Source organism: Bufo bufo, chromosome 5 (genome assembly GCF_905171765.1).
Source record: "Bufo bufo chromosome 5, aBufBuf1.1, whole genome shotgun sequence".
NCBI classification, from domain to species: Eukaryota; Metazoa; Chordata; class Amphibia; order Anura; family Bufonidae; genus Bufo; species Bufo bufo.
In genome coordinates, this window is record NC_053393.1 from 274,906,346 (window position 1) to 274,929,641 (window position 23,296).

Consider the following 23,296-nt stretch of genomic DNA (forward strand, 5'->3'; position numbering starts at 1 on the left):
TCCTGCGCGATGTGGGGTTTGTCCCCCAAACAGATAAGTTTTAAAACTGCCTGCTGTCGTTTACCCTGGCTCTGCTGAAGTTGGTGGTGAAGGTGTTACACTGACCAGATGAGGAGCCAGTAGAGGATGAGGAAGCGGAGTAGGAGGAGGAAGCAACCTGAAGTGCCCTGCAATCCTTGGTGGTGGAAGGACTGGGTGGGAGACAATGTAAAGGAACTGGAGGCACTGTCAGCAACCCAATCTACTATCACCTGTACTTGTTCTGGCCTCAACATTCGTAGAGTCGCATTAGGCTCGATCAAATACCGCTGAAGGCTCTGTCGCCTACTCGCACCTGAGGAAGGTGTTTCACTTGTGTGTGTGTGTAGCTGGCACAGATCAACCACGTCCTCTCCCTGCAACAGGAACTCCACCAGCAGCACCACGACCGGGGCCATGTCTCCTCATTCTCCGCAAATTTAGGATCGTTTTTGTAACTAATAGAATATAAGAGTGGTACGTAAAGCTTCTATTTCACCCTAAAAAAGGCTGAAAAATTCCAAATTTGAGTGTTTTGGGAACAAAAAGCTGTAATTTTACTAAGAAAATAGAACTGGATTATCTATGGCCTTTCTGTCACACTGTAATATGCTGAAAACAGCCAAATTTGAGTGTTTTGGCAAAAAAGCTGTAATTTGACTAAGAAAATAGAACTGGAGTATCTACGGCCTTTCTGTCACACTGTAATATGCTGAAAAAGGCCCAAATTTTGTGTTTTAGTATATCACACCCCTGCCTCAATCAGTTTGTTTGGGGGGGCAACTGGTATATCACACCAGTTGCAATTAGTTGCTCCAATAGCATTTTTCCATCTGTATAGCTGCGGTATCTCAGCAGAACTGCACACAACTGCTGCACAATACAAATGCACTTTATGGAAATTATATTATAGGTATATCACACCCCTGCCTCAATCCGTTTTAATGGGGGGCAACTGGTATATCACACTATTTCCAATTAGTTGTTCCAATAGAGTTTGTCCCTCTGTATAGCTGCGGTACATACAAAACAAAGTCTATTTACCCATTATGTGTTTCCACCGAGATGGCGCCAGCCACGACGCACGTTTCGGCGAACCTTCGTCTGGTGGCGTCATTTGCGAGGGTCACACATTAAATCTATCTATCTATTTGCGAGGGTCAACCAATTATAGGCCCCACAACATGATTGGGAAAACAATGACATCTGGGCATATAGCACTAAAGTACAGGAGGTGGGGAGAAGGTGAGAAAAAACAGGAAACATGAAGGAGGTGCAGAACATCGCGCAATATCCAAGATGACACGGCAGTCATATAACCGCTCGAGTCACATGGTGTCCCCAGCAATACCGCGATACTAAGATCGCGAAAGCGCCGATGGAACACAGCGTGATGTAGCACATGCGCGGGCTCGGAGCATTGAAATAGATAAGATAGTTTAATCCAGTTCAGTGGATGTATCTATATACTATAGAACAAAACATCAGAGTAGTGAATATAATTTATAAAGTATTTGAAACCTAGGGATGTTAGTGCATGGAAAAGAATGTATGAGAATACAAAAAAAAAAAAGGGTGTAAAGTGATGATTTGTGTTAAAGATCAATTGTGAAAATATAATAGACAAATAATGCAAATGTGAGCAACATAAAAAAAATAATGCAAATAAAATTGAAAATAAAATGAATCATGGTGAAATTTAAAAAAATGTGTATATAGACAAATATGAATGTATAACTATAAAAATCAAAAACTTGATTAATCAGTGTTTTAAACCAACCAAACTGATGATGATATTTCAATATTTTTTTTTTAAATCTGTTTGGTTGGTATAAAACACTGATTAATCAAGTTTTAGATTTTTATAGTTATACATTCATATTTATCTATATACACTTTTTATTTCACATTCACATTTATTCACCGTGATACATACATTTTCTATTTCATTTTATTTGCATTATTTATGTTGCTTACGTTTGCATTATTTGTCTATATTATATTTTCACAATTGATCTTTCACACAAATCACTTTACACACTTTTTGTATTGTCATACATTCTTTTCCATGCACTAACATCCCTAGGTTTCAAATTCTTTATAAATTATGTTCACTATTCTGATGTTTTTTTTCTATAGTATACAGCCACTGAACTGGGTTACGCTATCTTATCTATTTCAAAGCGCTGGGCCCGGGGGGCGGAGCCTGCGCCGGACGCTGGTGGTGGTGTGAAGCACAGCTCCGCTTCAAGCTAAACCCTCACAGCGTATTTAAGCCTAAAAGAAGTATCCAAAATGGTCAAAATCGGTTGCCCTAAAGTCGTTGACCCACCCGGTCCAACTAAAAACAACACTCAAGCGGGAGAGATGGAGAAATTCATCAAGAAAGCGGCGACCGCTTATATTGCCAGAGATTCTAAGATGGCGCCCCGGAACGCCGAAAGCAACCGGATATAGACCCCGCGCCTCTGAAGCTTCGGGTGCAGGTAGGGATGATTACCCTAAACCTGAGGGCCTCCCAATATCTAGAGCCTTCCCTAAAGAAACCCTGGCAGAAGCGCTTTACCCCTTGAGCCAAGATCTAACCTCAATCAAAGAGGACGTGCGCCATGTGGGGAGAAGAGTGGAGGCCCTTGAAGAAGCCCAAGCTGCCGCCAACCTACATCAGAGCGCAGTCTCTTCTAGCCTAACCAAATGTCAGGCCCATCTAAACGCTATATATTTAGCGATTGAAGACCAAGAAAATCGGGGGAGATGCAACAACCTGCGATTTAGGGGTATCCCTGAAATAGTCACTGCTGATGATATTCCTGACACAGTCGTCCAAATATGTCTGTCCCTCCTTGGCCCTGATTCTGCACATGAAGTGCTCCTGGAAAGAGCCCACAGAGCTAAACCTCAACAAGGTGAACCACCTAGAGACGTGATATGCAAGTTTCTGCACTACCCTGTCAAAGAAGCCATCTTAAACCGTGCTAGGAACACCCCAAATATTTTATGGGAAGACAACCAAATCTCTGTTTTTCAAGACCTAGCACAGTCAACATTGGAGAAAAGAAGAGCTTTAAAGCCCCTTACTGATTGGCTTCGTGCCCACAAAATAATTTACAGATGGAACTTTCCATTTGGACTTTCCTTTCTACATGAAGGTCAACGTGTTAATATCTCTTCTTTCTGCGACCTAGACAAGGCCTATGACCAGCTCAAGATTCCTCCTCTTCAGATTGAAAACTGGGACCCTGTTCTGGACCTTGCCATTCTCCCTGATCTTCCCCTGATCACACCATGGGAGACCCCCAAGATTCCGAAATCACAGAGATCCAAATGAGCCAACTCATCTTCCACTCCAAGAAGAATCTCCCTGGAAGACTAAAGTTAGAAGAAATGTACAGCTGATCATCAATACATACAAGGAACTCTGTGCTTTTACATAAGTATTGCTCTTATTCTCATATGTGCCTTATTTTTGAGACTATAAAGTGTGACTTCATGTATAACAGCCAGACGGGCCACCTGGTTGCCTTCCCCCCCTGCTTATGCCGGGGGGGGGGGGGGGTCACCCAGGTTTGCTCCGTTATCCTTCACCCTTTAGCTTCAGGAGGGTGCTACAATCTGTCATAATTCCCCCTTGTGATTTATCAGAGCTCTCAGACTCTGACAGTTCTCAGTTTGTCCTCCTTAAGAGAGTCTACCATGTTAGTTCTTCTCTTATTGTTATTGGGTTTTTTTTTCTTTCGTTACCAGAACCGACCATCTTAACATGCCCAGTACCTATTTGAGATGGGACCCCCTGCTGGATCCCGCTGCTCCGCCCCGGAGGGTTAAGTATATTAATGCAACACATTTGCACGGAACAATATCTAACAGTGATATCGAGGAGGTTCTTCTCTGTTTTCTATGGGAGAGATTGCTAACATTGTAGTTTCATCCTTTAAAGGGAACCTGTCACCGGGATTTTGTGCATAGAGCTGAGGACATGGCTTGCTAGATCGCCGCTAGCACATCCACAATACCCAGTTCCCTTAGCTCTGTGTGTTTTTATTGTGTAAAAAAACCCGATTTGATACATATGCAAATTAACCTGAGATGAGTCCTGTATGTGAGATGAGTCAGGGACAGGACTCATCTCAGGTTAATTTTCATATGTATCAAATAGTTTTTTTTTACACAATAAAAGCACACAGAGCTATGGCGACTGGATATTGCGGATGTGCTAGCGGCCATCTAGCAACCCATGTCCTCAGCTCTATACTCAAAATCCCGGTGACAGGTTCCCTTTAATGTTAAAGGCCTTAACTCCCCTTGAAAGCGGAGCAAAATTTTCTCTTATCTTAAAAAAGTAAAGTGCTCTATCATTATGCTTCAAGAAACCCATTTTAAATTAAATAAGTACCCCAACCTCAAACATTCTATATTCCCACACTGGTATCACTGTGGTTCCGATTCAGCGGCATCCAGGGGCGTGAGCATCGGGATCAGGAGGGACGTTCCCTTCTCCTATATCTCACACACTCAAGACACTGAAGGTAGATATGTCCTACTTAAGGGCAATATAGCAAACCAGACCTATACTTTCATTAATCTCTACGCTCCCAACAAAAATCAGATATCTTGGTTATTGTCCATCCTGATGAAGGGAAAGTGAATCCCGAAACGCGTCTGGGCTGGATCGCATACCTGTAAAGAAGCACCTCCACACCCACAAGCATGGCCATTCTGTAATCGAAATAGAGGACTGCCTAAACGATCATAACTGTGATCATAAATCGAGAAAGACACTTGCCTTCCCACTGTGCTGGACGCAAATCACGTGGGTCAGGTAAATTCCAAACGCACCAACTCCCGCGAGATCTCGGGTAAGTTGGCTGGAGGAAATCGTAGTGAGACACCGGCATTGCCCCGCGCCGCTCGACCGCCGTTACATCAAGTGTAAGACGTCAAAGAAAGACAAGCATTAAAAGGAAGGTAAGAAGATCTAATCCATAAAAACATATATGGTATTGGCATGGGACTGAAATATAACATCCACCTTACTGCACCAATGCATAAGATCAGGTGAAATAAGGCCCCCATTGGAGATATCACACAGCAGGACTTCCAATACATAGCTTCCTTTGGATATTCATCTATATATCCCAACTGGAGTATAAACTGCAGAGCACTTTATCACTGTGCAGCAATTTAGATATTTCAGAGGTATTGTGGATACAAGGAAACATTCCCACCAACGAATTCATTCCGTGGACTTTTGAGTTTTATGAATTGTATTTTAATAGATTTTATTGTATTTTAGTATATTGTACATGTGTTCACCTTATTATTGTGATTTAATTACATTTTATTTAAGTCCATAATTTTGGTTTTTCATTAATTATTCATTACTAGAGGGTGGGTGTCCCTCTTATTTGGGTTAGCAGCACCTACTCCACAATTCGTCTAGAGTGAGTCACCACCCTTAAGTTTAACTTCTTATTGTCCATCCTGTCTACACTGGAGCCATTGTTGGAGGGTGTGGTGGTGCTTGGAGGCGATCTAAATCTTACTCTAGAACCTTCAGTAGACTCATCAACAAAAAAATCCGCTATATCTACTAAAGCTCTTAACAGCCTTAAAAAAAAGCTTCACTCCCTCTCATTACTTGATGTTTGGAGATTGAGGAATCCCTCCACACGCGATTACACTTTCTACTCTAACATGCATGGCTCATACCAGAGACTGGATTATTTATTTATTTCTAAGGAGCACTTACAGTTTTGCCCTAAGACCTCCATAGGTAGCATCCACTTATCTGACCATTCTCCTGTGTTCATCACCATCTCTGCTCCCTCTCTACCCCCATCCCCCCTTTCATTTAGATGGAGACTAAACAAACTCCTTATCTCCCCCGGAGATAATCTCCATCGCACACAGAATCTTCTGGAATAATTTTTTGTCCATAACTCTATACCAGAAACCTCCCCCACGTTATATGGGATTCACATAAAGCCTATATACGTGGACATTTTATCAGCATGGGGACTAGATTAAAAAAAAGAAAGATCAGCCCACATTGACTCACTACTCTCCCAGATCAAAAAACTTAAAACATTACACAAACAATCCCTACTAGAAGCGCACTTTATTGAACTCTCTGATCTAAGAGCCCAATTGAATAACACATTGAACTCAATATCTACAAAATACTATCCTCACTCCCAATTTAAACATTATGCCCACTGTGATAAAGCATCCAAGTTTATGATGCAAAGCATTAAACAAAGGAGAGCACATAACTATATCCACAAAGTTAGCGGAGAGGTGGGGAAGAGGTCTTTACCACTTCAGCTATTGCCTCTCAATTTCAGAAATGTTATCACAAGTTATATAACTTACGTGATAATGAACTTGGAGGCAAGACCCCTCCTCCCTCACTACAAGCAATTAATAATTTCTTACAATCCTTTGCCTTACCATCCATATCAGTCCCACAAGCTCATACATTACAAGCCCCCTTCACTTTACAGGAAGTCGAAACGGCCATAAAACAACTTCCTAATGGGAAATGCCCTGGCCCTGATGGTCTCCCTGCCTTGTATTACCGCACCTTTAAACAGATCTTGTCCGCTCATCTTCTTACGATTTACAATAGTGCCCTGTCGGGTGTTCCATTCTCAGAAGATACGACTAGAGCTCACATCTCCGTGATTCCTAAGGAGGGGAAAGACAAATCGGATTGCGGGAATTACCCCCCAATCTCTTTACTGAACTTAGATCTTAAACTATTTGCAAAAATTCTAGCCTCTCGCCGCTTCTACCTGACCTAATTCATGTCGACCAAGTAGGCTTTATTCAAGGCAGAGAGGGTAAAGATAATACCTCCAGAGTTCTTAACACTATTCACCACTCTAAGAAAACAAAACAACCCATGATTTTTCTTAGTACTGAGGCCGAAAAGGCATTTGACAGAGTGGACTGGGGATTCATGCGCCTGACACTGCTAACCTTTGGGCTCCAAGACCCATTTGTCAATGCAGTCTTCTCTATGTATCTAAAAGCTTCTGCTTCCATAATCATTAACAACACTTTGTCCCCCTCCTTTGTTATCAGAAATGGCACCAGACAGGGATGTCCTCTCTCCCCCCTCCTTTTCGTTTTAGTCATGGAGTCCCTTTTACAGGCTTTAAGAAGAGATTATAGTATAGAAGGGGTTAAAATTGGCCACCGCTCACATAAAGTCGCCGCTTTTGCTGACGATTTGCTGATCTTATCCACTAACCCTACTACATCACTCCCTATTATATATAATACCTTAGAACTCTTCAGCTATTTATCCAACTTTAAAATCAATATGAAAATATCTCAAATTTTAAGCCTTGACCTCCCCCCTGCCACCAAATCCGAACTCATGTCTTTCTCCCCCTTCTCGTGGGACTCGCCATTTATTTCCTACCTAGGGGTTAAAATTGCCTCTTCCCTATCGATGCTTTTTAGTCTAAACTACACCCCCCTCCTTCACTCAATATCTGACCAACTTTCCACTTTACAACCCCTAATTTTATCATGGTTTGGGAGGAAAAACATTATCACCTCGTTGACCTTACCTAGACTTACCTACTTACAACAGGTCCTTCCTATTCCGGTGCCAAAAACATACTATTAAACCTTAAAGCGCCACATAAAACAGTTTCTATGGGCAGGGAAGAAACCACGCCAGACCTACTCCTCTCTTAATAATCCAACATCCCACGGTGGAATTGGTCTGCCCGATCCAGAGTTGTACGGCAGAGCAATCTCCCTATCTAGAGTGGTCAACTGGTTCATGAGTTCCCAACCTAGCGCTTGGGTGCACATGGAACAGACTGATTATAAACACCCTTTCTCCAGTCTTTTAGTTGGTGATGTAACCCCTCTTTCCTACACCAAACCTAATAACCCCTTGATCAGGACGTCTCTAGCTGCGTGGAAATGGTTTCAATCCACTCAGAATGCCATTCCTTTACCCTCCCCCCTAATATGTATAAAGGACATCTTGGCCCATGCTCCAACTGCACTCAGAGACAGCTTACCTCAACAACTCAACAATCAAGGTCTTAGCTCTGTTTGATGAGAGAATGAACTTCTTGACTCAAAAGGAATTCTCGCCCTTTTCCCTGAGCTAACGTTTTCATACCCTTTGATCTCATTTTTAAGATCTTTCATAACAAAACATATCCCCAAAAGTGCCCTTTTACGCCCAATCACATGTCTTGAAAGTCTAAGCTTTTCCCAAAAACCACCGCCTAAACTCATATCTAGGATCTACAAACTAATTGCAACCCCTGTATTGATGCCCAAACCGGCCTTCATCAATTTGTGGGAGAAAGACCTTAAAATTTCTTGGCCCCAGTCTGAACTTCCCTCATTATTAATAAATCCACACAAAAGCTCTAGATGTGTGCGAACACAGGAGAATGGTTATAAGGTGCTAACTAGGTGGTATAAAACCCCTGATGTCACCTGTCTATATAAACCTGGCAGGTCGGATGTCTGTTGGAGATGCCATGAACAGAAAGGTACCTTGTTCCACATTTGGTGGACATGCCAACTAATCCAGACGTGGTGGTCTGAGATCTTCACCCTCAGTAATAAAGTGTGCCAGACAGCCTTCCCGACATTGCCCTTATTAGGGCTTTCACCCCCAAACTCTTTTCACTCCCCCCTAGATTGTTTATCTCCCTTTTGGGAGCAGCAAGGCTCCTTATCCCCAAATACTGGCTTAACACAGACCTCCCCTCAATGTCTAAATGGATTCAAAAGTTTGATCAAATATATAGGTTTGAAGAACTTGCGGCCTGTGAGAATCACTCCATTACTAAATATAGAGAATGTTGGAAACAGTGGAGGTCCTTCAGGAACTTCTGATAGCCCGCTGTTTTAGCCATGGGCCATATCTACTCATGTCTACTCACAACTACTTATATCCGTCTCTACACTTAATACAATATTGAGTTGGAAACAGATCTGAGGACCCATGCTTTCCTTAGGGACTAACTCTGCTTAACTTACTGGACAAATGTCATTAATGTACAGTCGTGGCCAAAAGTTTTGAGAATTACATAAATATTGGAAATTGGAAAATTTGCTGCTTAAGTTTTTATAATCGCAATTTGCATATACTCTAGAATGTTATGAAGAGTGATCAGATGAATTGCATAGTCCTTCTTTGCCATGAAAATTTACTTAATCCCCAAAAAAACTTTCCACTGCATTTCATTGCTGTCATTAAAGGACCTGCTGAGATCATTTCAGTAATCGTCTTGTTAACTCAGGTGAGAATGTTGACGAGCACAAGGCTGGAGATCATTAGGTCAGGCTGATTGGGTTAAAATGGCAGACTTGACATGTTAAAAGGAGGGTGATGCTTGAAATCATTGTTCTTCCATTGTTAACCATGGTGACCTGCAAAGAAACGTGTGCAGCCATCATTGCGTTGCATAAAAATGGCTTCACAGGCAAGGATATTGTGGCTACTAAGATTGCACCTCAATCAACAATTTATAGGATCATCAAGGAAAGAGGTTCAATTCTTGTTAAGAAGGCTTCAGGGCGTCCAAGAAAGTCCAGCAAGCGCCAGGATCGTCTCCTAAAGAGGATTCAGCTGCGGGATCGGAGTGCCACCAGTGCAGAGCTTGCTCAGGAATGGCAGCAGGCAGGTGTGAGCCCATCTGCACGCACAGTGAGGCGAAGACTTTTGGAAGATGGCCTGGTGTCAAGAAGGGAAGCAAAGAAGCCACTTCTCTCCAAAAAAAACATCAGGGACAGATTGATCTTCTGCAGAAAGTATGGTGAATGGACGGCTGAGGACTGGGGCAAAGTCATATTCTCCGATGAAGCCTCTTTCCGATTGTTTGGGGCATCTAGAAAAAGGCTTGTCCGGAGAAGAAAAGGTGAGCGCTACCATCAGTCCTGTGTCATGCCAACAGTAAAGCATCCTGAGACCATTCATGTGTGGGGTTGCTTCTCATCCAAGGGAGTGGGCTCACTTACAATTTTGCCCCAAAACAACAGCCATGAATAAAGAATGGTACCAAAACACCATCCAACAGCAACTTCTTCCAACAATCCAACAACAGTTTGGTGAAGAACAATGCATTTTCCAGCACGATGGAGCACCGCGCCATAAGGCAAAAGTGATAACTAAGTGGCTCGGGGACCAAAACGTTGACATTTTGGGTCCATGGCCTGGAAACTCCCCAGATCTTAATCCCATTGAGAACTTGCGGTCAATCCCCAAGAGACGGGTGGACAAACAAAAACCCACTAATTCTGACAAACTCCAAGAAGTGATTATGAAAGAATGGGTTGCTATCAGTCAGGAATTGGCCCAGAAGTTGATTGAGAGCTTGCCCAGTCAAATTGCAGAGGTCCTGAAAAAGAAGGGCCAACACTGCAAATACTGACTCTTTGCATAAATGTCATGTAATTGTCGATAAAAGCCTTTGAAACGTATGAAGTGCGTGTAATTATATTTCACTACATCACAGAAACAACTGAAACAAAGATTTAAATGCAGTTTAGCAGCAAACTTTGTGAAAACTAATATTTGTGTCATTCTCAAAACTTTTGGCCATGACTGTACTTCACTACATTGTACCTGGTAACATGTACTCCATTCTTTATGTTTCTTTATTTTTTTCGGTTATTAATTTTTTATGACGCAATATTCTGTATCCTGATGATTTTCATTAACCCCTTAGGGACCCATGACGTAACGGTATGGCATGGGTTTAAAACTACATTGCGGCACGGCGGGGGTTAATCGGAACAGAATGTCCGCTGAAATCATTCAGTGGGCATCCTGTCACAACGCCGGGGGGGGTCGTATCGGCGATCGCAGCAAACCGCAGGTCAATTCAGACCTGCGGTTTGCTGCGTTTCCGGTCCATTCGGGTCTCCAGTGACCCAATGAACCGGAAAAGGATTACACACCACCAATCACAGTCTGAGCATTTGGGAGAGGCGGTGCTGGCCGTGGTGCTGATTGGTCCTGGAGAGAGGCAGGAGATTCAAACTCCTGGCGCTCCTCTCTCCCCTCCTCTTCCTGTTGCTGCACCTGCACTGTCCAGCACCAACCTCACCAGCTCAAGCGATCCCCCCGTTGGCACCCATCACCCTCCAGGTAGGTTAGGGTCAGTGAGGGAGAGGCACCATTAGGCAGGGATAGAAGGGAGAGTTAATTAGGGGGAAAAAAATATATAAAAAGTTTTGATTTATTGTTTTTGGTGGTCTCTGGTGGTTGGGGTCCACAGCACTTAGCTGTGAGACCCTAGACCCACCCAGGGGTGCTACCACTTGCCAGCACCCCCACCACTTTATAGATTTTTTTTTTTTGCATGCACTGACTGTGGCCGGACGCTAGCGTGCGCCAACTGTGGCCGGCGCTCTTAGCGTCCCGCCACTGTTAGCGCATCGCCTGCCCCACCGTGCCCCCACACGCACGCACATACACACACACACACATACCCATGGCCCGCCGGATGTTCTCGGTGGAGGAGGCATATGCCCAGCTTGCCTCCGACTCCGAGAGCCCAAGTGAGGATGAGGATGACCCCACGTTCCTCTTGTCATCCGCATCCTCCTCATCATCATCTGATGACGATGAGCCCCCAAGGCGGCGGAGACGCCGCCAGGCAGAACCAGGGGCCCCACATGCTAGGGACCCTGCGGCCCACCCTAGTACGAGCCGCCCTGGGGCTCATACTGGTTTCCCGACCCACCAAATAAGCCCACCGGAGCCACCTGCTGGTGAACTTAGCTGGTGTCCCCCAGTGGATTTTGAGCCTGAGATTCCGGATTTTGTTGCCAATCCAGGAATCCAGATTTCCACAGTGGGCTTTACTGAAATGGACTTTTTTAGTTTTTTTTTTCAGTGACCCATTTGTGAACCTGATGGTGGAGCAGACGAACCTGTACGCCCAACAGTTCGTTGCGCAGCACCCGGGCTCCTTTTTGGCAAGATCCGGTGGCTGGACGCCGGTCAGTGCAGCCGAGATGAGGACATTTTGGGGCCTCGTGCTGCACATGGGTCTAGTGCAAAAACCCAGTGTCAGGCAATACTGGAGTGGGGACGTCCTCTACCAGACCCCACTCTACAGTATGGCCATGACACGTACCCCGTTTGAGGCCATTCGGAAATGTCTGCATTATTTAGATAATGCAGCATGTCAGCCCCCCCTGTGAAATTTGCACAGGCCTACGTACCTGGAAGGGAGGTCGCGGTTGATGAGTCTCTCGTTGCGTTCAAGGGGAGACTCAGTTTCCGCCAATACATTCCCACTAAGCGGGCGAGGTATGGCGTGAAAATGTACAAAATTTGCAAGAGTACCTCAGGGTACACTTACAAATTTCATGTGTACGAGATTCCTGTATTCAACCCCCAGAATGTCCCCCCACTCTGGGTGTAAGCGGGAAACTCGTGTGGGACCTTATGTACCCACTGCTAGATAAGGGTTACCACTTGTACGTGGATAACTTTTATACTAGCATTCCCTTGCCGCCAGATCCACGTCCGCTTGTGGGACCGTGCGGAAAAATCAGCACGGCCTCCCTGCCCAACCCCTCCAGGTACCTATCCCCAGGGGTGAGTGCCCTTACCAGTGGAAACCTGTTGCTGGTCAGGTATAAGGACAAGAGGGATGTCCTTATACTGTCCACAATCCACGGTAACAGCATCACCCCAGTCCCTGTGCGATGTACCGCGGCAACGGTCCTCAAGCCCGAATGTATCGTCGACTACAATCGGTCTATGGGAGGAGTTGATCTCTCTGATCAAGTCCTCAAGCCATATAATGCCATGCGCAAAACCCGGGCATGGTACAAAAAAGTTGCGGTCTATTTGGTGCAGGTTGCCTTGTACAACGCTTTTGTACTATCCTGAAGCGCTGGCAGTACAGGGACATTCCTCCAATTCTATGAGGCAGTCCTCAAGGACCTGATTTTTTCTGACCGGGAAAGAGCAGGAATTGGAGGCGCCCGGATCGTCCCTGGCCAACATTTTCCAGGTGTGGTCCCCCATACTGGAAAGAAGGGACAATACCCAAAAAAGATGCAGTGTGTCACAAGAGGGGGATACGGAAAGACACCACCACTCAACGTGACACTTGCACCGATCATCCGGGCCTCTACGTTATCGATTGCTTTAGGGAGTATCACACTTCCATGGAGTACTAAATTTTTATAATCCCCAACAGTCCCCTAGAGAACATAAAAAACTATGGCTCTCAGACTTGAGACACGGAAACAATTTTTTTCCCCAAAAAATATTAGTTTTAGTGCAGGCATCCTCAAACTGCGGCCCTCCAGATGTTGTAAAACTATAACTCCCAGCATGCCCAGACAACCTACAGCTATCAGCAGGGCATGGTGGGAGGGCCGCAGTTTGAGGATGCCTGCTTAGTGTCTCCAAAGCCATACATATTGGGCATCGCCGCGTCCGTAAAAATTTTCTCTATAAAAACATTTAACCCAACCCCCCGATGAACAGCGTTAAAAAAAAACAAAAAAAAAAACACGCTGGGCCCACGCTACACCACGCTGTGTTCCATCGGCACTTTCACAATCTTAGTATCCCGGTATTACCGGGGACACCACGTGACTCGATGAGCAGTCATGTGACCGCCAAGTCATCTTGGATATCGCGTGATGCTCTGCACCTCCTTCACGTTTCCTGGTTCTTCTCACCTTCTCCCCACGCCCTGTATTTTAGTGCTCTATGCCCAGATGTTATCGTATTTCTAATCATGTTGTGGGGCCCATGATTGGTTGACAACTGTATTTAATGTGTGACCACGCAGACGAAGGTTAGCCGAAACACACGTCAGGGCTGCCGCGGCACCATCCCAGAGGACACACATAATGGGTGAATAGACTTTATGTTTTGTATGTATTGGATGCTTATATGCACTTGATCATCATTTATATGAGGGAATTAAGTCACCATTTGTGTCTCCTACTGTGGACGTTGCCTTTTCCCTGCACTTGGTTTTATATATGGATTGTCATTAATTGTGTTAAAGTATATTCACATGTTCAAATATTGCGGACAATGGTTTAACCCAAGCAGGTGCCAGTTTATTTTTGCATATTCTACCCCCTTGGTCCTAGCAGTTGCCTTCCTAGGACCCTCCTTGGAGTTCTACAGAATACAAGCATTTCTGTGACCCACAAAATAAATAAGCAGGGTAAAACGCCTTTTACCCCTTTCAGGGACTACAGATTTTGTATTATTGCACTCATTTGAAGACTGATGCCCCACTTCTGCTGCCGAGTGGTCTTCCACTCTTATTAGGGAGATATCTGGTCTCTTCACCACTAAAAAGCAGGATAGGGAAGGGGAAAAGAAAAAAGGAAGACCAATCTACATGTAATGCAATACTCTCAGGCAACAGCCAGACAATGAAAGCTTGCTACATACGTCTGCCAGACCCTGTGTGAGCCAGGAAAGCCACCCAGACTTATAAAAGGTAGCCTCTAGTCATCCTTCTATCCGGGAAAAGAAACAGAAATGTAGGGGGTGTTCCCACCTTTTAAATCTCTCCATAGGGGTTTCTTTCTTGTCCTGGGAACAGTGTCTCTGGTGCCGTTATGGACATAAAAGTTAAAAAACAAACACAAAACGTCTGGTTCATGGCATTTATTGTAACTTCCCCCACAAGACTACAGCTAGCAAAATATCAGCATTTCAGTAAGTTGAGACCCACCAGGTTATTTATAGACTAGCAGATAACATTAGCAAATATGGCGTTTAATGGTTGTACAAAAGAGAATTGTTAAAAGTCTGTTGAAAATCAAGTGTTATAGCTGCACTTAAACAGCTTGTTGTTCTCTGAAGTCCAAATGATTTGGTCCAGTAATACATTGGCAAGTAAGCGATTTCATGAACGTGTATACTTTCCCCAGATATGAAGCATGAAGACTGAAGCAATAAATAGCAGGCTCATCACTAGAACTGGAACAGGACCCCTGTAAAAAATAAAAATAAAATATATATTTTTTCCCCTAAGGTGTAAGTATCAAAGTATTTTGTTGCCCACATCTATGAATGAAGAGAAAACTCTAGAGAGAGGGGACACACACACACACTGAACTCTGGTTCTATAGAAATATGCTTTGCTTTTATTGAATCTGTGGCCAATGTGGATGTTACGTTTCAGCCAATTAAGGCCTTTATCGGACTGGTGCCGCTTAGAGGGAGAAATAAGGATAATCTTGTAATATGGTTATCAGCACGCTCAGTTGTAAGCGTGCGTCCACCTCTAGTCATAGGATACCTGCAGAGGTCTCCATCTCAGGGACATCTCCTACAAGCTAGAAATGAAGGCATTCAAGTAAGCCATTTTGGCAATACACGGTCAATATATAACAAAACTTCCCCTTGCGATAACAACTGACTGACGGGGAGTAGAAATCTATACTGCTGTCTGATGAATACTTATGTCCTATTCACAGGATAGGTGCAAGTGTCTAATTGGTGGAGGCCCAACCTCTGATGTCACTAAGGATTTTGAGAACAGGGGTTCGAGTCTCCTTATTTCAATAGAGTGGTAGTTGTGCGTGTCTGACAAAAAATAAAAATAGCCAAATTGCGTATTTTTTTTATTATAGCATTTACCGCATAATGGTTTTGACTTTTTTGGATGTGGCGATACCCAATATGTTTATTTTTTTATTGTTGATATATTTTTATATGTAAAGTAGGGAAGGGGGGGGGCTAGAACCCTTGTCCTATTTACCCTAGGGTGAATAGGATTTTACACTGCCTCTGCCACCCCGTGCACACAGCAGCAGGGAGCTTACTATGGATGGCTTTAGTAGTGTCCTGGCTGCCATAGTAACCGATCGGAGCCCTGTGATTTCACTGCTGGGGCTCCGATCAGAAGCTGCCACTGCCACCAATGAAAATACTTAAGGTAGGGGGCCCTGTTTAGTATGGAGCTGCTCCTGGTACAGCATATATGTCAGAGAGGTGCAGCACCTGAGGTGTTAATTGACAAGGTTTGGCAGGATCGCAGTCCCTTGTCATTGAGGCCATGTGCCGCACCTCTCTGAAATCTCCCGTACCAGAAGCAGCTCCATACTAAACAGCACATTGTAGGTACAGGACCTATGGTGATGACAATCATGTGATCAGCTGTGTGTGTGGGAGGAGTTAAGGGAACACATGAGACTGTAGGACTGTGCTGATTATGAAGGTACCTTAGTGTAGCATGTGTACCATATAAAGCAGGGCTATGTAAGTGTAACGGGCATGTAGCAGAGCTACATATCAAGCATTGTTATTGGTAAAAGGGCTGCTGATTTTTCAATTTGGGCGGCTGCCAGGCCATTTGCTGTGCCACTCTGAGACCACTTTGGAGGACGCCTGTGCAGTGGAGCCACCATCTTGACCAATCCTGCTAGTGGAGTGGCAGCCTGGTGAGGTAAGCAGCCTCTTGGTAGAGGTGCTGCAGGAGGTGTGGGCACTAGTAGATCACCTGATGGGGTGACCAGGTCTGAAGTGAATACACAGCAGGAACTGGACAGTTATAGCCAAATACCGTATTTTTCGCTTTATAAGACGCACCTAGGTTTTTGAGGAGGAAAATGAGAAGAAATTTTTTTTTTTAACCAAAAGGTGTGCTTTTGGTAGGTTTTGAACTAATGGTGGTCTGTGGATTATACTGATGGGGGATCTGTGGATGACACTTATGTCATCTACAGATCCCCCATCAGATGCATCAGTGTGGAGGGAGGAGGCGGAGACACTCATGGCGGGGCCCGGTGCAGTGATTCTACTCTAATACACCGGGCCCCGCGGCTGTTAAGTACATTCAATCCGAATGGGTCCGCAATTACTGTACTTACTGTAATACCGTATGTATAGCATTAAGACGGCGCCGCCTGCCCCAGCTCACTCGGTCATGCGCCGCCTGCCCACCTATCTCACTTTATGAATGAACCGGTAGGCGGCGCATGACCGAGGGAGCTGCGGCGCCTCCTTAATGCTAAGCATACGGTACTACAGTACAGTAATTGCAGACCCATTCGGATTGAATGTACTTAACAGCTGCAGGGCCCAGTGTATTAGAGTAGAGTCACTGCACCAGGCCCCGCCATGAGTGTCCCCAACTCCTCCCTCCACACGGATACTTCGCTGGCCTCGCTGTGCAGCATAGCGGCCAGCGAAGTATCCGCTTTATAAGACGCGCGGTCATTTTTCCCCCACTGGGGGGGTGGGGAAGTGCGTCTTATAAAGCAAAAAATACGGTAATTACAGAATATTCTTGGGAGCACTGTTTATGGCTGTGTTATGGGGGCACTACATACAGAACTACATCTGACTCTATAATGGGGCAAGTACATATGGAAGCACTGTGTACGGCATTGTTATGTGGGCACTGTATCTCGCTCTGTTATGGAGGCAGTGGACTTATGTTTAGTATATGATGTTGGATAAATTTTAAATTGTCTAAATTTGCCATTTCTGCATGGAAGACATTATAGGGTGGACCGGTAATGGTTTCCTGCATAAATCGCCTCATAACGTTATGTAGGCCAATGTATTATATTTATGAATAACCACAAAACTCGTACTCCTACTCAGCTAAAAATACTCCTCAAAATTGCCAAGAGGAGTATTTTTACTCTAAGAAAAATAAGAAATGTAGTGTGACCTCTGTCCCCATAACATATGCAAATTTTCAAAAATGAAAGCCCTCTGTCAAGCCAGAGGCTGCTTAGCCCACCAGGTGCCACCCTGTGATGGTCTTCATCCCAATGGACCAAACATCTGCCTAATTACTGTGAGCTCTTTATAGTATTTTGGAAAGACTGAATGACATGTATATAAAAATGTAGGTTTGTTATGTCTGTGTATGCAAATTGTCTGATGAAGGCTAAATTATAAATGACCATAAATATTCACCTGCTTCTCGTCGCTGAACATTATCCTCAAAATAAATGAAAATAATAATAATAATAAGTAAATAAGTATTCAGAGGTATACTGGAGTTTTGATCTACACAGATTACTAGGTTGGTAACCTACAGCCAGCACCTTCACACAAGAGCTGGTGTGCCATGGTTAAATGGGGCTTTCTGACTTTTATACCGATGACCTATCCTCAGGATAAGTCACCGGTATCTGATCAGCGGGAGTCCAACATCCAGGACCCCTGCCCGAGTGTGAAAATCCATTTAATTTCTAATCTAGCAAATAAATAAGGTGTGCTGTCCATGGCCAGCTTGGATGACAACTCCTGTCCTGAAAATTTAAGTACTTACACTTTAAGACCTGGAGAATCCTCTGTGTAGAATCTCCACATGCCCCCTGTGCCAGCAGATGTGGTCCTTCCTGAACTTCTTGTACCACTACTTGTCGTTTTCCTATAAGGAATTAAAGTTCAGAATACATTTACTTAGTGGCGTTGTCTGAGATTATAAACTTGGACATGCTCCCAAATGGTGTAAAATGGGGGGGGGGAGCAGGAGAGCTGAAGGTCCTGCCCTCTCGGTGCACTGAAACCCTCATCACCATGACTAATAAATTGCTGATTTCTCATGAACAGGGCCACAGATTTTAATGAGAGAGGCATTGTTTAAATCGGCAGGATCAACCCTACCAGACAGAATGCCTGGTTTCATAGAATTGACGATAGCTAATAGAATGCACATCTGTCAGCAGAGTCTGTTTAAACAAGAACTCCCGCAAATATTTGCATTCTCTCACCTGCTAGAAAGGTACATTATGTAATCTGTAGTGAATGTAATCTTCTCATCAGTGACCATTTGTGAGTTATTCCCTCCCTTCTAATTTTTAGCTGTCATGTGACCAACTCTCTGATCTCCAACTGACACAGGAAGTCAGTTACTTCTCTATTCATTCCTATGAGACTGAGGCTCCCAAAGGAATACATAGAAAAACTGGCATCCTGTCCACATATAAGATGCTGTTATTAGGAAAGTCTGATTGCTGACACAGCCGAGAGGCAGAAGGGAGGGGATAGCTCAGAAAAAACAGACACTGATGAGAAGATTACATCATGCACCTGTCTAGAAGGTCAGAGAATAACATTTTCTGCGATAAATTTTAACATTCAACAAGAGGACCTGTCCCCACTCCAGACTTGCTTGTTTTAGTAAATAATTGTTCCAAATTAAGCAACAATTCTGCAGCATCTATTCTTATGGTGTTGTACAGTGTAGACTAAACATAAACTAGAAGTTTATGAATAAAAGGTACACCCAGGGGTTAACCGTGGGACGTGCGTCTCTGGACAGTGTCTGACTGTACAATCAGCGCTTCCAGTGGCAGACTGTACAGGGACACACACCTGGTAACATCCAGTTGTACCTTTACTTATAAACTTCTAGCAGGAATAATAGAGGACTACCACAACAGACAGTTAAGAATAGATGCTCCAGAATTCTTCTTGTATGGAGAAATGTGAACAGTTACTAAAACAGACATATCAGGAGTGATGACAGTTCCCCTTTAAACTTTAAGGGGTTTTCTAGTCCATTTATACTAATGGCCTATCCTCATGACAGGCCATCAATATCTGATCAGTGGGGGAAGGGGAGAATTAGACTGTGATTCAGGCACTGGCGCTACTGCAAAACAGCTGTGCGGGTGTTGGTTCCCCGCTAATCAGATATTTATGGCCTATTCTGAGGAAAGTTGCTAATTATACATTGTATTTGCCTTCCTCTCATTTCCATGTCTGACTCCACAAGACAATTCAAGGTGTCCAGCATTAACTTTTTACTTTCACTCGCATTTTGGGCGGATCAGTCACGGATCTGCAAAAACAGATCCGTTACAATAATACAACTGCATGTGTCCGTCATGAACGGATCCGTTTGTATTATCTGTAACATAGCCAAGAAGGATCCGTCATGAACTCCACTGAAAGTCAACGGGAGACAGATACGTTTTCTATTGTGTAAAAAAAAAACAGATCTGTCCCCATTGACTTACATTGTGCGCCAGGACAGATCCGTTTGGCTCCGCTTTGTCAGGCGGACAGCAAAACGCTGCAGGCAGCGTTTTGGTGTCTGCCTCCAGAGTGTAATGGTCACTGAACGAAGGCAAACTGATGCATTCTGAGCGGGTCCTTTTCCATTTAGAATGCATTAGGGCAAAACTGATCCGCTTCTGAGAGCCCATGACGGATCTCACAAACGGAAAGCCGAAACGCCAGTGTGAAAGTAGCCTAATCAATATGTTACAGTAACAGATAGGCTAGCCTTTGTTTTCTGCACTTGCATCTGGATGGTCAGGGTGCTGCGCAAGGGAAACTTCTTGTTCTGGTGATTATTGGGGGTTCCGGCAGGTGACAGAATATCTTTGGAATACCTCTTTACCACATTAAAACGTTTACTACCTTTGTCTCACAGTGGATCCTGCTGCTCTAGGCGAAACAGCTTTACTCGGAGAACGTCCAGAAGCACCAACATTGGTAGAACTTGCTGCAGGACCAGGCTGGGAAAAAGAAAAATCACACATCTTAAGTATGCAAAACATCCATGTCTGTACCTGACCTTATAGCGATGTAAGTGTATGTACGTCACTAGTTACCAAGTAATGTATGGAGCAGCTCAGGAGCAGACCCAGCTACATCCAAGGCAGGTGCAGTGCCCCAGACTAAAAAATTATTAAGGAGCCATTGGCTCCTAACTTGAAAAATTTAGGAGCCAAAATGAAATTTTTAGTTGCCAAATTTAAAATGCATATAATTAAAAAACAAAAACCTTGTGTAGTTGCCCATTTGTCTCTCCTTTTGATTCGTTCTTCTAACCCCATCAATCTTGAGGAGTTGTGCACTCATTACTATGACCTCTCAGACTGGCCAGATTCACATTGCTGATCATGCTTCCTTGATCCCTAGATGCTAGGTCTTGGCTCATTCGCTTCCAGGCCCCCGCTGCTTGTCTTGGGTTTCTCCATGAAAACTTTTATCTTGATGCTGCTGCAGCCAATCACTGGCCACAGTGAAGATCTGCTCCCCTTGCATCACATAACCATTTAACATAATGCCCACCACACTCACAAGCCAATCAGCGAGCAGGACACAGGAGGAGACTCACAACCATCCAATAGAAACGAGCATTGTACATGCAGCAGTGAATACACGTGAAGGGGCGGTGACCGCGCAAGCAATGGGTGGGAAAATTACTAGCCAATCAGGGTGAGGTGAAAGACTACTCCAAACTTGCCAGACTGCTGGAAGCGGGAGCACAATATGTGGGAACCCAATCCACGCCCACCCTCTGACGGGTAGTGTGAGGGGTGGATCTTCACCCAGCAGACGTCTGCAGAGTGTGTCTACTGGATAAAATTTCTTAAAGGGTTTCTACCACCAGAAATACTGTTATCTAGCTGACTGACATTAGCGATGCGCCAATGTCAGCACTACATAACAGTATGTTTCTAACATTAGTCCCTGCAGCCGTTTTTGTAAAAAAAAAGCACTTTTATTATATGCTAATGAGCCTCTAGGTGCTATGTGGGCATAAAATCAGCACCTAGAGGCTCCGTCTACTCACGCTTTATCCCGCCCAGGTCCAGTGTTCTGCCCGCCCCGCTCCTCTTGATTGATGCCACTGTTCCCTGCATCGTTGGCGAAATCCAGCGCCTGCGCCATTCACTTCTGTCTTCAGCGCAGTGAGTGAATGATACGATCCTGGTGCCGGATTCCTCACTGCGCCGACTACGTCACAGTGAGGAAGCCGGCATCCGGAGAGGTGCCTTCACTCACTGCGCCGAAGACAGAAGTAAACGGTGCAGGCACGGGATTTCGCCAACGATGCAGGGAACAGTGGCATCAATCAAGAGGAGCTGGGCGGGCAGAACACTGGACCTGGGCGGGATAAAGCGTGAGTGGACGGAGCCTCTAGGTGCTGATTTTACGCCCACATAGCACCTAGAGGCTCATTAGCATATCTATAAAAATGCTTTTTTAACAAAAAACGGCTGCAGGGACTAATGTTAGAAACACACTCTTATGTAGTGCTGACATTAGCGCATCGCTAATGTCAGTCAGCTAGATAACAGTATTTCTGGTGGTAGAAACCCAAAGGCAGAGCAGTGAAGGGTCTAGGCGCAAATGGCATTTCTAAGTCACATTGGCAACCGTTTTGGTCGCCATCTGTATTACACCAGCCAATAGTGACCATGGCATCCGAATGGTTAGACAGAGAAAGTTGCCTTTTGTACTCCAGTTGGTATCCCCATGATGTAATTGATGGGTCCCGATCAGTTGCTATGGCAGCCAGAGGCCTTCTGAACATTCCCAGGCCTACCATCATCTGGCACCTATTTATTAGGGAGTTGGAGTCAGAACTTTGGCTTACCGGCTCCACAGCCTTGGATCATTCAACTACTTAACCCACTATGGTAGGTCAACGCATACACACAGGCACATTTGGCATATGCTACAATGGCCTTTATAAAATGTCTTCTGGGCAAGGTAAGTCAAATGGCTCAAGGACGAGTTACTGTGGCAAAATAAATCTTAGAGGGTTTATTCTAGTAAATTATTTGCCACCTAACCACAGGATAGGTAATACATATATTATGAAGGTGGGTCCAACCGCTGGGATCCCTTGTGATGCTGGACTAGTATTGTACATGCCTGTCCATTAGAAAAGATGCCATGTTACTGGACAGCACTGGTGTCTTCCAACCAAGGACAGCATCTGCATGGAGTCTGTTTGGCTTCCTCCCACACTCCAGACACAGACAGTGAGGGATGATAATGTCTGTAAGGCACATGTAACTCTACCTTACTAATAGACGTGTAGGGGCGGCCTCCAGCAGCCAGATCCCCAACGATCAGCTGGCTGACCCCCTCCAGTCACCAGAAAGAGCAGGGCTCAGCCGGGTAATAGTGCGAATAATCAGACATAGCGATAAACGAGGAGACGGGAGCAGGCGGCAACACCTCATCACCAATAAGGGGCAGCAAACTAACAAGACACCGCCATTAAGGACAACTTACCATTCTGCTGTCGGACTGTTCACACCACTAACGCCTGAAAAAAAAGTGCAACGCAGCGTCACTTATTCACTGTACTAAAAGGAACGCGTCAGCACCAGCCAGGCGGCGACCAATCAGAGCGCCGAGCGTCATCACGTTTACGCCTGATGTCCTTTTACTTTCCAGCCCCTAATATAGTAGAGGAAAAACCTTGCGCTAGTTTTGTCTCCATCTGACTAGTACACGTCTGCAGCGGCAGCCATTTTATCGAAGATAAAATCTAGTTACAAGCAACTGTAAAGA

General features: G+C 44.6%; 1 protein-coding gene across 1 annotated transcript; it reads right to left on the minus strand.

Annotated features, from left to right (window-relative positions):
* Positions 1 to 14,653: 14,653 nt before the first annotated feature.
* SEC61B (SEC61 translocon subunit beta) lies at positions 14,654 to 23,147 on the minus strand. The gene is made up of 4 exons (XM_040432608.1): positions 23,015 to 23,147; positions 20,399 to 20,496; positions 18,297 to 18,398; positions 14,654 to 14,997 (listed from the first exon to the last, which is right to left on the minus strand). The coding sequence occupies exons 1-4, from the start codon at positions 23,015 to 23,017 to the stop codon at positions 14,910 to 14,912; spliced, it is 291 nt and encodes a 96-aa protein (XP_040288542.1). The 5' UTR covers positions 23,018 to 23,147; the 3' UTR covers positions 14,654 to 14,909.
* Positions 23,148 to 23,296: the final 149 nt, after the last annotated feature.

What these genes read in the sequence shown, in the direction of transcription:
- SEC61B (XM_040432608.1), bottom strand. An exon ending in GGATCCACTGTGAGACAAAG is followed by an intron (nt 18,399 to 20,398) that starts GTAGTAAACGTT and finishes AATTCCTTATAG; the next exon opens with GAAAACGACAAGTAGTGGTA. An exon ending in GATTCTCCAGGTCTTAAAGT is followed by an intron (nt 14,998 to 18,296) that starts GTAAGTACTTAA and finishes TATTTTTTACAG; the next exon opens with GGGTCCTGTTCCAGTTCTAG.